General features: G+C 40.3%; 1 protein-coding gene across 2 annotated transcripts in view; it reads left to right on the top strand.

Moving 5' to 3' along the window:
* LOC143041837 (uncharacterized) overlaps positions 1-17,595 on the top strand; it is a 42,443-nt gene that overhangs the window by 20,887 nt on the left and 3,961 nt on the right. For both annotated transcript variants that reach the window (XM_076213930.1, XM_076213929.1), the window contains exons 9-17: positions 1,881-1,990; positions 5,477-5,598; positions 5,825-5,986; positions 6,978-7,221; positions 8,406-8,585; positions 10,568-10,642; positions 11,237-11,345; positions 11,937-12,104; positions 15,348-15,547. In XM_076213930.1, coding sequence (XP_076070045.1) covers positions 1,881-1,990; positions 5,477-5,598; positions 5,825-5,986; positions 6,978-7,221; positions 8,406-8,585; positions 10,568-10,642; positions 11,237-11,345; positions 11,937-12,104; positions 15,348-15,547 — 1,370 coding nt within the window. The remainder of the gene's footprint in view (positions 1-1,880; positions 1,991-5,476; positions 5,599-5,824; positions 5,987-6,977; positions 7,222-8,405; positions 8,586-10,567; positions 10,643-11,236; positions 11,346-11,936; positions 12,105-15,347; positions 15,548-17,595) is intronic.

The following is a 17,595-nucleotide window of genomic DNA, read 5'->3' as shown; positions in this document are numbered from 1 at the left end:
CTGACTGTGATGTGAATGACTAAGTCTGAATTTCTTGAGTTTTAGACTCGGAGTTGAAATTTAAGTCTGAAATAAATTTTTACACAGAGCTGAGGGTTTGACCTGAACCTTTGAGTCAGAGGTAAGGTTTCGAATATGAACTGAAGTTTTGAGTCATAACTGAGCATTTAACCTAGGGCTAAGGTCTTAGTATGAATTCTAGTTTTTGAGTCAGAGCAGAGTCTGTGAATCAAGTGTAACATTTGACCCAAACTTGATTTTTTTTTTTAAACTAAATCTTTGATTGTGAATTGAGCTTGTGAGTATGAATTAAACTGACTTAAGCTGAGCTTCAACCAAAATACTATTTCAAATGTATTAGTTCCTTCATTCTGGGGACTACCCAGCTGAATAGATTGATGTCTTAACAGTAAAGTTTTGCTAGAACTTTCCAGAATACTGCTCTGGCACCATGTACTGCATAAGTAGAGATGTGCATGGATGTGGGTGAAAGAAAAAAAAAGAAAAAAGAAAGAAAAAATTGCTTATATGTTTGTGAGAAAAGAATGACAGAAATATTAGCATTGAGTGAAACTAAGCTAAAAAGGAAAAGTAAGTTTGATTTCAGGAGTGTGGTAGGTAAGATGGGAGTGGGGAGGTGAGTGAAGGAAAGAGTGGCAATATTGGCAAATAATGATATATGTAACTGAATGGAAGGAATATCATTGTGGATAATAAAGGTAATGATGAGAATAGGTACTAGAGGGTTTAAAAAAGACAGCACCTCCAGAATGAACAGTTATGGTGGAAGTAGACATAAACAGAACCTTTGATGTATTCTTTAGACATCTATCTATCTGTCTATATATCAAGGGGTTCTTCCCCCTTATAAGGGAGGTAACCAAATCAAAGGCACACACCCATTTCCACCCATTCAACTCCCATCCACCACCCTTGTTTCCCTCTCTTCTTTGCTCCAAATGGATGAAGGGTCATCCTCCATCTCCTGCCTACTGCCTGGGTCAGAAGCAATGCAGCAAGACACAGTACATCCACAGCAAGGCTGTTTCACTTTATTGACGACCTCCCCCATCTCTGTCCTATCATGTAAAAAATAGAGAAGACGGGAAAATCGCTTCAGGCTGCATCAAAATATCATCCACACACAACCACTCCCCACCCCACTCCCCCTGTGGTGTGGTTATCCAGCTGCCTCTGGTAACTTAGAAGTACTGGATGGTGGCTGCATTGCAGCCTGTCCAGGTGGATTATCCTCTCAGGGAAAAGAAGATTCAAAGGGATGGGTATCAGTGGGTTGGGCATGCAGCAGTGTGTTTTCTTTCAGTCTGTTGATGGAGCAGTCAGTGATATGATTATGGATATACTTCAGTAGGTGGGTGTCTGGTAGTTGTGGAGCAAAAGATGAGAGTCTTTGTGTATGATATAGGTATTTGGGTGTTGTTTTGATAGTTCTTGGTATGTGTGGGTGTTCTGCCATGTAGTGTAGTGGGTGTGCTGTGTTGCAACAAGTGTTTGTGTGCCTCTCGTGGCAAGGTAATCCTTGACTTTGAGGACTTTCATTTCATGGTGTAAATGGTCTGTAGGTGTTGTATTTGTGCAGTCTATAAATATCTTTAGGGCTTCATTCTGTATAGTCTGTAGGTTTTTGTGTTGTGTCTCAGTAAGGTTAGTGACCCATACATGTTGTAAAATATGACTAAATTAAGTAGAGTGAGGGGACTAGGGAATCCCCCTTTCTGTGTTTTCCTCTTATGAAGACTCCAGGCATACTTTGATTCAGCTACCCCTTTACAAGGAGGGAATACCATAGGTATATACATTATTGTTCATGTCCTTTGGTTAAAAATCATTTGTAATAATGTAGAATTTGTGCCACACAGGTTGTCTGCTTTGCTGGAGAAGCTACACACCCTTGTTATTTCTCCACTGTTCATGGTGCAGTGGAGAGTGGTTGGCGTGAGGCAGACCGCATCATGACAGCCATTTCAAGGTCAGGAAACAGTAGATTATGATATACAGTCAAACCTTGGTTTTTGTATGCCCTGTTTTTCATATGATTTGGTTTTTGGTGACCTTATTTCACTGAAATTTTGTCCCAATTTTTGTACATCCATGGATGTATGAAATCAGGACAAACTTTTGTTGAATAAGGTTGTCAAAAACTTAATTGTATGGAAACTGGGGTTTGACTGTATGTTACACTGTTATGTATAAAGAAGATAGTGTTATTGTAGAATAGATTTGTGGAGTACCTTGTATGTCAGAGTATATAAATGAGCCTAAATATATATCAGTGAACTATTACTTTGGAAGCAAATCCATTACTAAAGCAAAAGAGAAAAAAGATCTGAGTGTGTTGATAAAAGACAACCTGTCACCTGATAAATGTATTATCAGTAAGACTATGGGGGAGATGTATGGATTGCTGCAGAATAAATGGCTTTTAACTACATGGATGAAATGATGATGAAAAGACACATGGAGACTGTAATTCATCCAAGACCTTCTACACACTTTATTAGTCTTTCTTCATTCATTCTGTCCATGTGCCCAAACTATCTCAACACTCTGGTTTTCCTTGTCAGACAGCTTTCTACCAGCACCGATTTTCTGCCTCTCTTCCACTTTTCTCACTTTGTCCAATCAAGTACCGTAACTCCTATTATATTACTCAAACACCTCATCTTGTACATACAGACATATACCAATGGCTTTTTTCCTCTTACAAGGGAGGTAGCCAAAGTCAAAGGCCCACACATTTCATCCCCACATACTCCAGTCCCATTCACCATCCCTCACTTCCTCTTTTCTTGGCTTCTTCTAGATGATGGGTCATCCCTGCATCTTGCCTACTGCCTTGGGTCAGAAGTAACATAACAAGACACAGCACATCCCCAGCAAGGCTGCTTCATTTAATTGGCAACACCCCCTCACCATTTCTTCATGCAGAAAAAGAGAAGACGGGGAGAAATCCCTTCAGGCTGCATCAAAATATCATTCACACATACTCCCTCACCCCTCCCATTCCCTACCCACTCCTTTCCATGCAACACATCATCATCCATACACAACCATTCTCCACTTACCCCTATTTTCTGTCTTCTCCCTTCCTTCCTCAACAGACATTGCCCTCTTTCTTTGCTGCCATCCTCTCCCCTTGTACATCTCATCACCTTACTTTTACCCACATTTATCTTCGACTTCCCTCTTTTGCACACTGTCATGGTATTTCATGATGTGTCATGATATGACACGAAGATGTGCAAGTGCAATGCAGTAGGTTATCTAAGTTGTGTTAGGTAATGTTAGTCCATGTATCCTTACAAGAGTTATATAACATTGTAATTGCCCTTACCAGCTATCTATGGTGCATCAATACATAAATTGATATTGAATTCAACCACAACAAGGCTATCTTTAGCTAGGTAATAAGATATGGACTTTTGTATTAGGTAAGTTATGATAATGAATAGTTACAGGAATATTGCTGTGTAGTACAGCAGAGGAGTACCCATAAGGAACAATTTGCAGTGAAGGGTCAAGGGTCAATACAACAATGGTGGCACAGGAAAGCAGTGCCATCACAAATCATGCTCATTTCTTAACAAGATTCAGATAGATAGTAAATGATAAATTGTAAACCTTCTTCACACAAAAATAAAGTAGAAGGATTGTGTGAAGCCAAGTAAATAGGAATGTAGACTAGGCCTAGAGATGTAGCAAAATGGCACCTGCCATTGCAACTTGCATGTGCCTCACATATAAAAAGAGGGTTGTATGCTGTGCCAACACATTTGTGCCCTTGTTCAAACCCCCTCAATTATAGCAAGTTCACTCTGTACATATTATGTAAGTAAAATAGTTATATTTTGCATTTCGCTTATATTTCATATCTGGTATAAGAAAGAAAATCTCCCAGCTAAAGGCATAAATTACACTGGCAATTAAATAGATAGAACTGATAAAATTGGGACCAGGTTTGATACAACAAATAAGAATAATATGCCAGATTGTGACATCACCTTTTCAAACTCCATCACTAACTTCCTTAAACCCTCCTCTGATTCTCCTACAAGTGTGGTGTCGTCAGCAAACAACAACTGGCTTATCTCCCATTTTTCTCTATTTTCTTTAACCATCTCCAATCCCCAGCCCATTACCTTTGTGTTTACGTCTTGCACTATCCCATCCATATTTAAACTGAACAGCCAAGATGACATAACACATCCCTGGTGAAGTCCCACCTTTACTTCAGACCACTCTATCCATTTCTAATTCTAACACAGGCTGTACTATTGTAAAAACTCTTGACTAATCTCAACAGCTTTCCTCCTATCCTATATATCTGCAGTACCTTCCACAGTGCCTTCCTGTCTACCCTGTCATAAACCTTTTCCAAATCCATAAGGCCCCCCAAAAAATCCTTACTTTTTCCTAAAGCTTTCTCACATATCTGTCTTACCACAAAACTCTGATCCATGCAATCCCTACCTGTCCTAAACCCACACTGTTCCTCACCAGTTACTCCCTCTGTTCCTCTCCTAATCCTCTCAGTCAAAACCCTCTCATAAGCCCTAACAACATTCAACAAACTGATCCCTCTGAAACTACTACATTCACACTTGCCTCCTTTTCCCTTGTAAAGCAGAAATATACAAGTATTCCTCCAATCCTCTGGCATTCTACCCTCTTTTAGAGAAATATTAAACAACCTCACCAGTCAGTTGTGCATCACTGTACAGTAACTCCCTTTTTTAGATACTCCACATGACACCCATCCAACCCAGGTGCCTTACCTGCTCTCATAATTTTGATAACTGGATTCATCTCATTTTTCCTTATTTCTCCTCCATCTTCCTCATTCATCACTGTCATTTTCTTAGTACTTCCCACTGCAACTACCTTTCCTTCCCTATCCTCCTTCACATTTAGCACACACACATACACATACCAAGGCTCCTTTCCCTCTTACAAGGGAGGTAGCCAAAAAGAAAAAGGCATAAGATCATTCCCACCCATTCCATCCTCAAACACACTCCACTCCCCTCCACCCTCCCTCCCATCTTAGATCACATTTAGCAACTTCCTAAAATACTCTGCCCATCTTCCTCTTACTGCTATCTATTCCATTATCATCTCTCCATCTACACCTTTTACCTTTTTTTCTCTACTTGATTTGCCTCCTCTTCCTCTCTTAATTTCTTTCCAAGACATCTTTTTATTACTTTCAAAATTTTCTGTTATACTCTTACCCCATTTCACTACAGGAGAGCCCATCTCTTTACACCTTTCATTCCCTCATACCTATTTCTTACATAACACTTTACTCTGCTAATACATTTACTTGCTTTTTCATAGGAGCAGCCAAAAAAAAAAACCCACTGGTACCCTAAATGGTGCATAAGTAAAAAGGTAAAAGTAGTTGAAACTAAACAAAATAATGAGAGTATATAAAAAATGATCCCTGTATCCACAGGAGCAGACCAGTAAAACCACCCATGAGATATTCTGTTGTGGTTGTAGGTGCTGGTGCTGCTGGTCTTGGGGCTGCCAGGGAGTTGCAGGCTAAAGGAATTAAGGACGTCATTGTGCTTGAAGGTGATTCTCATTTTGTCTCTATTTATCTTTTCAGTACAAAGGTTATTTTATTCTAGCAAATATTAGACACTCCAATTGAGGGGGAAACCCCAGACTGAAGGAGGTTCTTGATTAAGCTATTAATCCAAACTTCTCAGCAGTATATGAGGTCCAACCAGTTAATGAATAAAAGTATCCTATGTTTCCCTGTGGAAAAGGACACTTATCTAAAAATTATTTTTGTCAGGTAGTGGAAGAATTGGTGGAAGAATATTGACCCATGAGACTCCACCAAAAGGTATGGTGGAGTTAGGTGCTCAGTGGATTCATGGAGAAGATGATAATGCTCTCTTTATATACTCTAATGCTCATGATCTTATTCATCATCACCTCTCAGAAGATGGGAAAGGTAAGAACCTTTCTTCTGTACTATCTCTGTAGGTTAGGTGGTCATGAATTTTTTGGAAACTTCTTCAACCTAGAGACACAGATTATGGTTTATCTGAGGGGTAACCCATGACAGAAGGGGTTTCAACAGTTTCTGTTATCCTCCTCAGTCAAGACCAATGATGATTACCTGGTGGTCCTAAAAAGATAGACATCAGTGAATCATCTCTCTGATGCCCATTTTCAAAACCCATCAACACCCTCACTTCTAACCTGAGGTGAAGCCTTGAAGGGCAGACACTTGATATTCAGACTGAGCCCAAGACTTCAAACATTTTTTGCTCCTGTTCTCTTGATCTTTTTACACAAGGAGAGCTGATAACCAATGATTACTCCCCTTCACCCATTCCTATAACATAGACACATTATTATATTTATACAACACAAACTTCAGTCCAGTGTTTCTTACCATAGAGATCTGTGGGACTGTTTGGAGACTGTTACCAGCCATTATAAAGCTGTGGGTTTCCAGTCACAGAAACTTAAGGCAAGAATTGTGGTTATTATTATTCCTCATATGTCTGATGATGTGCATGAAATGTAGATTTCATTGAAAGGAACAGTAGGTACCTGCCTGTTGTAGTCCTGTAAGAGAATCATCTTCTCCAACCCATCTTCAAATTCAATCAAGACCCACAGCTTCACATGTAGGTGCTGCTCACAGGGACTAGTAGTCTCTGGATTAGGTTCAAGATATTTCTATAACATTATTCACCATTTGTCCACCACTTTTTACATAAAGAGAGCTAACAACGGATGTCAGTTTCCCTCTACTAGCTAGAGACATATGTCCTTACTGACATCATGTGTTAATTCCATCAGACTCACTCTGCCACCCATCCTTGGCTAATTACCTCCTTGAGAAGGAGGAAGCCTTATGGTGTACATATTTAGAAAAGCTTTGTATATACTGTGTAACAATTTTTATTTACTTCCTTTTTTTCTGTTTTTAGGGGATTTCTTTACAGATCATGGTCAGCTTGTTCCAAAGTCCATTGTAACAGAGGTTAATGAGATTCTGAATACTGCATCAGAAGAATGTACAAAGGTTGTTTTAAGTTCTACAAAAGAACATTGTTATCCAATTTCTGTGGGTCAGTTTTTTCGGCAAAGGTTTGAAGAATATTTGGCCTCCTGTCCATCTGATTCAGCAGAAGAGAAAAGATTTAAAGAAGCAATATACCACTGGAGGATGAGGTCAGTGTTTTTTTTTTTTTTTTCAAAGTATTTAGCTAAAGTATTGGGATGGTTTGGACACATGGAAGGAATGAGTGAAGAAAGATTAGTAAAAGAAGTATGGAAGGCAGAGGTGAAGGAGGTGGATTTAGGGGGACAACCAAGGATGGGATGGGTGGATTGGGTGAGGGGTGGCATTGAGTGGGAGGAGAATGTCTGTTGGGCGGGGAGGGGGGAGGGGCTGTGTATGGATGATACTGTTATACAAGGAAGGAAGGGGCAAAGGATGGGGGTGTAGGGGGTGCTTATGTGTCAATATTTTGACACAGCCCAAAGGGGGTGCTGATTGAGTGAAGCTGCCTTGCTATGGATGTGCTGTGTCTTGCCATATTGCTTCTGATCCAGGGGAGTGGGTGGGATATGGGGGTGACCTGTTGTCCATAAGGGGCTGAGATGAGAGGGAGGAAAGGATGGTGGAGGGGAGTGGAATGGGTGGGATTAAGTATATGCCTTTGACTTGGCTACCTCCTATATAAGAGGGAAAAGGTTCTTGGTATATAGGTAGATAGATTTAGCTTTTCTTTATATTTTCATCCATTTTACTTTTTCAGAGTTATTAGAACACTGTTATATTGATTTCCATAAATTATTGAGTCACTTTAGCTTTGGGTTTTTAAATCCTTTTAGTTTGATTAAAATTATGTTTTCACTATGGTTGGAATTAGATTGATGTTAATAGTTTCTTGTGCTTCTGTATTCAATCTATTTATATACCAAGTGGTTTTTCCCCTTTAAAAGGGAGGTAGCCAAAATAAAAGGCTTTAATTTTATCTTTAACCATATTGTAAATGTTTGAAACAAACTACCTGTTCCTGTTGTGAGTTAAAATACAATTGACACATTTAAAAAAACAACTTGATAAATATATGGGGTCAGACCCCAATCTAACTTATTTCTTAGCATCGTGAGCCCAGACTGTTAAATCATAAGTCAATGGTTCTTAACTGTTCCCACTGTTTACACCTACTTTCAGTTCACAAGCAGCCCCATAAAAACCAATAGATCTGTTGCTGCTTTCATCTCCTTATTCCTTTGTATACACATTTTAACATCCCTTGTCCAACTTCCAAAAACCATAGAATTAGTTACACTTCCTCCTAAAAGTAAATGGTAATTAATTTATTCCATTTCTTTATTTTTCATAGGTGGGAGAGGATTGACAATGCTTGTGATTCCATTCACCAACTCTCTTCCAAGTGTTGGAGTGAATTTGTGTTTTGTGATGGTAATGAAAACATGAATTATAAGGATGGTTTCCATTCATTTTTGAAAGCAATTTGTAAAGAACTTGATACAGAAATCAGAATGAATTCAGAAGTGGTAAGGTAAGTGTCTTCACATTACAGAGGCTCCTCTATTTATGAACATTTGACTTACAAACTTTCAGACATATTTGGAGAGGTGAATAAAACCCTAACAATTGGTGTTATTTATAGTAGTAAATAGTATGGCCCAGTACAGGGTAACAGAGGAAAAGTAAGGTATTTGGTGCTGATGTTACCTCATTGGTGTACAGTGAACAATTGATTGGACAATACCCAGCAGGACGAGCATTGATCCATGCAACCTCTACCTATCCTAAACCCACACTGTTCCTCACCAATTACTCCCTCTCTTCCTCTCCTAATCCTCTTAATCAAAACCTTCCCATAAGCCTTCCCAACTACACTCAACAAACTGATCCCTCTGAAACCACCACACTCACACCCTTCCCCCCCTCCAAGGCAAAGCAGAATCACACAGGTATCCCTCCAGTCCTCTGGCACTCCACCCTCTCTCAGAAAAACACCAAACAACCCCACCAGCCAGTCCACCATCACTGCATCCCCCTCCCTAGACACTCCACACAAGACCCACCCAACCCAGGTACCTCACTCACTCTCATCACCCCAGTAACTGCTTTCACCTCATCCCTCCCCATCTCTCCTCCACCCTCCCACCCACCACCATCACCCTCCCAGTGTTCCTCACTGTATCCACCCCTCCCTCCCCATCCCCCTCACACCCAGCAACTCCTCAAAACACTCTGCCCATCCCCCTCTCACTGCTGTCTCTTCCACCACCATCTCTCTACCACACCCTGACCCCTCCTCCACCTGAGTCACCTTCCCCTCCTCACTCAACTTCCTTCCAAAACATCTTCCTACCACTTCCAAACTCCACTGTCACTCTCTCACCCCACCTCACATTTGCTCTCTTCCCTGCCTCCCCCATCCCATGCTCCACCTTTCCCCTTCCCTCTTTGCATCTCTCATATGACTCTCTCATCCCACCTCGCAACCAATCTGTGAATGCTCACCTCCCCCCCACAACTCTCCCTGCTCCACCATTCCACCCTCCCACACCTCCCCCCCATTCTCCCTGCTCCACACACCAACCCTGCACACCTTGTGACTCCCTCCCTGAACCATCCCCACTCACCCCCTACTCCTAGCTCCACTCCACCTCCACTCCCTCCCACCCCTCCCTGTACTCCTTCTCTCTTCTCTCATTCAAGTAGTCCACTCCAAGCACCTCCCTACCTTTCATCCCCTTCCCTCCTCCCCACCCTCCAACAAAAAAATTATCTGATACTCCCCCACTCTTTCCCTCTAGAACATACACATCCAAAACTCCCCTCACCTCTCTCCTGGTCACCACCACACAGTTCACCAAAGCCCATACTTAACCCTCCTCCTAAACACCATATTTGCTATCATCAGCTCTCCCCCCAGACACATCACCACCAACTCTCCACCACAACTTTCTCCTGGAACTCCACTCCATCTATTGGTTCATCTCCCACCCTAGCATTAAGATCACCCAATACCACCCCATTGACACCTCTCCACAAACCTTCCATACACTCATCCAAATCTATCCAAAAAGCCTCCCCCTCCACACTCCTCTCACCACCAGGCCCTCGTGCACTCACAAAAACCAACATCTCTCTTCCCAGTTTCACCCTCATCCACATCAACCTTGAAGAAACCTCCTTCCACTCCAACACATGCCCACCCACCCCCTCACCCTTCATTTCAGCCACCCCCCTCCCCCCATCCTCTCCCCACCCCTGACACTCCTAACCACACCTCCAAACTCAGATTTGCCCATTCCCCGACCTAGTCCCATCCAACGCCAACACATCCATCCCTCCCTCCACAAACACATGGCCCCCCATCCCCCCACATTATTTAGTATGAAATACAGTAGATTAAATTGAAAGACTACTCTGTCAGTTCATCAATGGAACCATGCCCATGATGTCAATAGAAATATACACAGATGCAATTAAGGACTCTATTTGATAGTTTTTTGTTCTGGACAGAATTGAATACCAAACTTCGTTGGATGGCACATCAACTCAGATGTCTTTTGCCCAACCAGTGACTGTATATTGCAGGTAAAGTTAAGTTTTTATATGTTTGTTTATTTTCATTTATACCATCATGGTGCTTTTGACAAAAATATTACCTTGTAACCTTGAAAGCCTAGGTCCTCAAAAGCTACTTGTAACTGCCACTTGTTAAGATTTTACATGACAAGAACCACACTGGCTTGCCTGCACTCGGGACATTATATCCAGCATTAAGATAGTACTGACACAGAATAGACCTGGCCACAGATTCAAGCTGCCCCAGATGCAATCACCAGTACAATGTCCCACACTAACAATCCCCAGACAACAACACAACATTTCTTCCCTGAGTTATGGGTCAATCTTATGCATGTTGCCAGTTACCTTGGAGATGTAGGTCTCCAACAAGAGATATCTGGAACAACAGATTAACTGATTGGTTGATTGCTATATAGGTATAGTAATTCTTACTCAAGTAACATCTTTCTAAAGTAAAACTGGTCTCAATAGAGTAAAATTGTTCTTATCAAAGTAACAATTTTAAAACTACAAATACACTTTATGTTATCTTTAACACTTCAAAATAATTCTACACAATGTTATTCATATTATTGTATGATTTTTCTTTTCTTTCAAAAGGGATGGTACTGTGTATTCCTGTGACCATGTCATAGTTACCCCATCACTTGGGTACCTGAAGGCACATTCTGAGCTTTTCTCACCACCTCTTCCACCAAGCATGTCTCAGGTAAACAGCCTAAATAGTAATGATGATAAGGGACCTTCATTCAATCAATACTTTAAGACATAATTGATACTGTCAGTATGGACAATTATGACCTATCATGTACGTACATGTACATTGATTAAGTGAAGTTGCCGATTAAAAGAAGTAGCCTTGCTGTTGATGTGGTGTGTCTTGCTGCATTGTTTATTACCCAGGGCAATGAGTGAGATGTAGGGATGACCTGTCATCCAGGAGGAGCCAAGAAAAGAGTGAGGGAGGGAGGGAGGGAAGGGTGGTGAATGGGGGTGGAGTGGGTGGGGATGAAATGACTGGGAGTGAAATTATGCCTTTTGACTTTGGCTACCTCTCTAGTAAGGAGGAAAAAGCCCTTGGTATATGTATGTATGTGTGTACTTGCTATATTAACAGAGATTCTAGATCCTTGTAGGATCTTGCTCAATATTATTGAAAATAATTGAAATGTTGTCAGTGTATAAATAAGTAATTTTTTTTTCATACCATGAAAGCATCAGTCATTTTGATTGCTTCAAAATATGAAAGTGAATAAGTATCATTTCATATACATAATCATGATTGTTTTACTCATAACAGGCAATTCATGACATTGGATTTGGCACAATAAATAAAATTCACCTTGAATTTTCTGAAGCTTGGTGGCCAACAGACTGTGAGGGGATTCAGTTGGTATGGCTTGATCAAATACCAAACTTTGATCGTTTGGCTCCAAATACTGAACTATTACCAGGTCAGCAATTAAAGGTAAGACCATTGGTCCTATCAGTCTTTGAATCCAGGAATTAATGACAGGTGCCTGTTTGTGGTGATCCTGCAAGATGAACAGCATAGACACCCATTTTCAAAACCCATCAACCCCCTCATTTCTCTCAGGATACTCAGCCCTAAGGGACTGACACTTTGCCTTTGGACTGAGCCAAAGGTCTCTCTTTATTAACTTCAACTGTATTTGTCTTGCGACACTGCCTCTGACCCAGGGCAGTGGACAAGGTGCAGGGATGACCTGTCATCCAGGAGGTGCTAAGATAAGAGGGAGGGTGGAGGGGGGTGGAGTGTATTTAGGGATAGAATGGGTGGGAATGGTTTTATGCCTTTTTCTTTTTGGCTACCTCCCTTATAAGGGGGAAAAAGCCTTGGTATTTGTATGTATATATATATTTTCTACCTTTTCACACATAGCTGACAACTGGTGACTGCTCCCCTCCTCTACTATTTTCAGCCAATGACAAATGAAGAGTCCCATAAGCAAGATTGAGAGAATACAAAGGGCAGGAACCAAACTGGTTCCCAGCCTGGCGAATAAATCATATGAGGAAAGACTAAGATTTAAGAAGGAAATAGGCCAGAACTAGTGGTCAACGAATGGAATAGACTTAGTAACCATGTAGTGAGCACTAGAATTGTCAGTTGTTTTAAGAAATGGTTAGACAACTTTATGGATGGGGATGACAGGTGTTAATGGACATGGAACTGTCTAGTGTAGGCCTTATGGTCTCTTGCAGTCTCCTTTATTCTTGTGTTCTTATCAACTTCATCTTTATTTCCTTCACTTTTTCACACATGGAAAGCTGACAATCAACAACTGTTCTCTTCTCCCTACCACTTTGAGCTGGTGACATAGAAGTGTCTCACACTGATAAAATAAGCAATACAAGGAAACTTGAATAACATATACTAACATTGATGGTTTACTATCAGCTAGGTTGGAAATAAATGACTACTGAAGGATAAATGAACCTGATATGTTGTGTGTAGTAGAGACTAAACTTACCCAAAAATGTTGATATACAGTTGAGGAACAACAGATACACCTCCTGGAGAAGGGATAGAGAAGATAAAAAGGTTGGAGGAGTAATGTTTGTGGTGAGAAATGGTATATAAGTGAAAGAAACAATTCTTAGTGAAGGCAGGGTTGAAGCAGTTCACTTAAAGATCAGTACTAAAGGACACAATAAAATAGACTTCATGGTGGCATATGTTCCCTCCAAGACAAGAACTTGGGATGAAACTGAATATCAAGAAATGTTGAAGGATACAGCTCTTTTCCTAAAGAAAAATATTGAACAAAGTAGTAACATAGTCCTTATTGGAGATTTTAATTGTGGTGATGTCAAGTGGGAGGAATGGGAAGCAAGCAGCAAAGCAGATTCTTGGGGAAATACACTGTTGAGTATAGCAATAAAGAACACAATGACCCATTGGGTAAAGGAAGTGACCTGGGTAAGAGGAGATGACACTCACACAAGATTAAATCTGTTACTAACCAAAGTCATAGGTTTAGCAGATATAAGTGAGGGAAGTGCTCAATCTCTTTGGGTCATTGGATGTGACAAAAGCCTCAGGACCTGATGGAATCTCAAAGGGGTGGGTGGACTACATGTACCTGGACCTAGAGAAGGTATTTATTAAAATACCCCACAGTTGACTTGGTGGAAATTGGAGCATGTCAAAGGACTGAGAGGCAAACTATTAAAATTGATTAAATTTTTTTTGAAGGAAATATACATGAGGACAGTAGTAAAGGACAAGATGTCAAGCTGGAGAGCGCTAACAAGCAGAATACCACTAAGTTCAGTGCTTGTGTCAATAATGTTTCTGGTCTGTGCTAAAGACATGATGGAAGGAACAACAAATGATGACAATATGTTTGCAGATGATGTAAAAATCATGAGAAGAGTGAAAAATGAGGAAGACGGTAGAATATTGCAAAAAGATCTAGATACTATTTTTGCAGATGATGCAAAAATCATGAGAAGAGTGAAAAATGAGGAAGACGGTAGAATATTGCAAAAAGATCTAGATACTATTTTTGCATGGAGCCAGGAATGGGAAATGAAGTTCAATACAAAAACTATTCCTTGGGAAGTGAACACATTACAAAAGCAAAAGAAGAGAAAGACAACCTATCAGCTAACAGATGTATCAGCAGGGTTGTGGGAGAGATATATGGACTACTGCAGAAGATTAAAGTGGCACTCCATTATATGGATGAAAAGATGATGAAAAAGCTCATCAAAGTCCTGATATGTCCAAGAGTGGAATATGCATCAGTAGTATGGTCCCCACACATAGTGAAGGATATAAGCAAGATTGAGAGAATACAAAGAGTCGCAACCAAACTGGTCCCCAGCCTGGCAGATAAACCATATGAGGAAAGACTAAAGGTACTGGGTCTACCAACCTTTAAAGATCAAAGAGAAAGAGGTGACATGATTACAGTGTTCAGGTCACTAATGGAGATAAATTGCATTGATAGAAGAGATCTCCTGATTAAAGATGGTAGGGCTTTAAGAGGTCATGGAAGTAAATTAAAGACCACATGTCGAAAGGATGTGAAGAAATTGTTTTCCATATGGATGTGTAAATATGTGGAATAGCTTATAAGGTGATATAGCCTAAGCTCAAACAATACATGAGTTCAAATCTAAATATGATAATTGGAAATCAGATATATTGATTAATTTGAAACCATACATGAATTTGAGTCTAGGTATGTTAGAAAATAAGAGTATAGGAGGCATTGCTCCTTTCCTGTATACTACAATTAGGTAAATACAACACAGCAGTCTTAAAGTTTCTTCTTGGAGAGATCTGAGGGAGCTATTGAGGACCATTGCCATCTACTATGGGGCTACATATTGTTCATTAACTGAAACTCAAGGCAATGATTGATTTACTGATTGATTAAAACTCAAAGAACAATTAATATTGTATTTATTTTTTAAGCCAAATCCTCAAAAATTGTAGTTTTCAGTGCAGGCTAAACCCTTTAGGGGCTACAGAGGATTCATATAAAGGGTGTGGTGATGTGTACAGATTTATCACTTGCAGTATGTAGCAGCTGTGAGATTCTTTAACTATGAATAAGATCTGTAGTTAATTAAGGTGTTATTATACTGGTAAAAACTTATAGTAATGGATCATCAGCACAATGAAATGTAGAAGCAGTGAAAAATGTCCCAGTTACTTTCCTGAGTTTTCTTTTAGATTGAAGACTTCTGGTGGTATGCCATCTCTGGTTTTGATTTGGTCTTCAACAACAGTAAAGCCTTAGTTGGTTGGATTGGAGGTCCAGAAGCTGAGTACATGGAAACTCTAGATGAGGCTACAGTTGGCAAGGCTTGTGTCCAACTTCTCCAGCAATTTACTGGCAGAACTGATATACCAGAACCAAAAAGAGTAATCAGGTAATTAATTCTGATATATGGTTTGATATTTATCTTATTATCCATACAGGTAGTTGTCAACTTATGACTATTGCAACTTATAACCACTTTGATTGTCATCTCTTCATCCATATAGTGAAAAGCCACTTTAACTTTTTGCAGTGCTCCATATGTCTCTCTCACAATCGTTATATGCCTGTCAGGTGACAAGTTGCCTTTTATCAATTCTCCCAAATCTTCCTCTTTTGCTTTTGTAATGGGTCCACTACCAAAATAGTTTAAAGATGGTCTTGCAACTATTGCCCATTTCCAGTACTTTGCATTTTTTGGTATTGAAATTAATTTTCCATTCTTGGCTCTATGCAAAAATAGTATATACCTAATTGTAGTATACAGGAAGGGAGCAGTGCTCATTGGGTTTTGTCTGCTACTTTCCTATTTATCATACCTAGCCTCAAATTCATGCAGATTCCAACGTAATCTATATCCTTGATTTCCAGTTTTCATGTTTATATTTGAATTCATGTATTGATTGAACTTGGGCTATATAACCTTCTAAGCTATTCCAAGTATTTATGCATCTATATAGACAACTGTATTTCTTCACATCCTTTACACATGTGGTCTTTCTTAATTTGTTCCCATGTCATCTTAAAGCCCTGCCATTTTTAATCAAGAGATCTTTTCTGTCAATGCAATCTATCCACTTTAGTGACATGAATACTGTAATCATGTCACTACATTTTCTTCGAGCTTTCAAAATTGGCAGAGCCAGTTCTTTTTGTCTTTCCTGGTATGGTTTTTCTGCCAGGATAGGGACCAGTTTGGTTGCTGTCCTCCCTATTCTGTCGATCTTGCTCATATCCTTCTCTCTGTGTGATACATATTCCAGTCTTAGACAGATTAAGTTTTCGATGAATTTTTTCATCATCTCTTCATCCATATAGTGAAAAACTACTCTAATCTTCTGCAGCCATCCATACATCTCTTCCACAATCCTGCTGCTGTATCTGTCAGGTGACTTGTCTTTTATCAACACTACCAAATATCTTTTCTTTTGCTTTTGTAACAAGTGGCAAATGTGGCAGGAAAGGGAGTAGTGGAGGTGGAGGTAGAATGTAGATTGAGAGAAGCAAGTAAATGCCTTGGGGGGATTAAAAAGTGTAATGAGAAATAGACATTTGGGAATGGATGTGAAGAGGAAAATGTATGAAGGGGTGATTGTGCTGACAGCACTGTATGGAGCAGAAACATGGAGCATAAGAAAGAGTTTCAATTTGTTTGAGATGAAATGTGTGAGAAGTATGGTAGGGGTTACTAGGTTGGATAGAGTGATAAACGAAGAAGTAAGGAGGAGAGTCGGGATAGAAAAAGAGTTGGGAGATAGGGTTGATGAAGAGTATTGGGATGGTTTGGACATGTGGAAAGTATGAGTGAAGAAAGATTAGTTAAAGAAGTGTGGAAGGAAGAGGTTGATGGAGTGAACATGAGGGGTCGACCAAAGATGAGATGGGTGAATAGGGTAAAAAGGGGCATTGGGAAAGAGGGGAATGTCTGTTGAGGAAGGAAGGGAGAAGACAAAATAGGGGTGAGTAGAAAATGGTTGTATATGGATGATGCTGTGATGCATGGAAGGGAGTGGGTGGGGGGTAGGGGGGTTTAAGGAGTATTTGTGAATGATATTCTGACACAGCCCAAAGGAATTTCTCCCCGTCTTCTCTTTTTCTGCATGAGGAGATGGAGAAGGGGGTCGCTGATTAAATGAACCAGCCTTGCTGTGGATGTGCTGTGTCTTGCTGCTTTGCTTCTGACCCAGGGGAGTGGGTGAGATGTAGTGATGACCCATCATCCAGGAGGAGCCAAGAAAAGAGGGAGGGAGGAATGGTGAATGGGAGTGGAGTATGTGGAGATGAAATGGGTGGGAGTGGATTGCCTTTGACTTTGGCTACCTCCCTTGTAAGGAGGAAAAGGCCTTTTGTATATGTTTTATATATGTATGTATGTGGTCTGTATTCTAAGGACTTCAGTGACAGCCCTACAGACCAGAGTCATACAGTATTCCTTTATGA

Source organism: Oratosquilla oratoria, chromosome 32 (genome assembly GCF_046742065.1).
Source record: "Oratosquilla oratoria isolate Oo_2021 chromosome 32, ASM4674206v1, whole genome shotgun sequence".
Classification (NCBI taxonomy): Eukaryota; Metazoa; Arthropoda; class Malacostraca; order Stomatopoda; family Squillidae; genus Oratosquilla; species Oratosquilla oratoria.
This window is presented reverse-complemented; position numbering and strand designations above follow the sequence as displayed.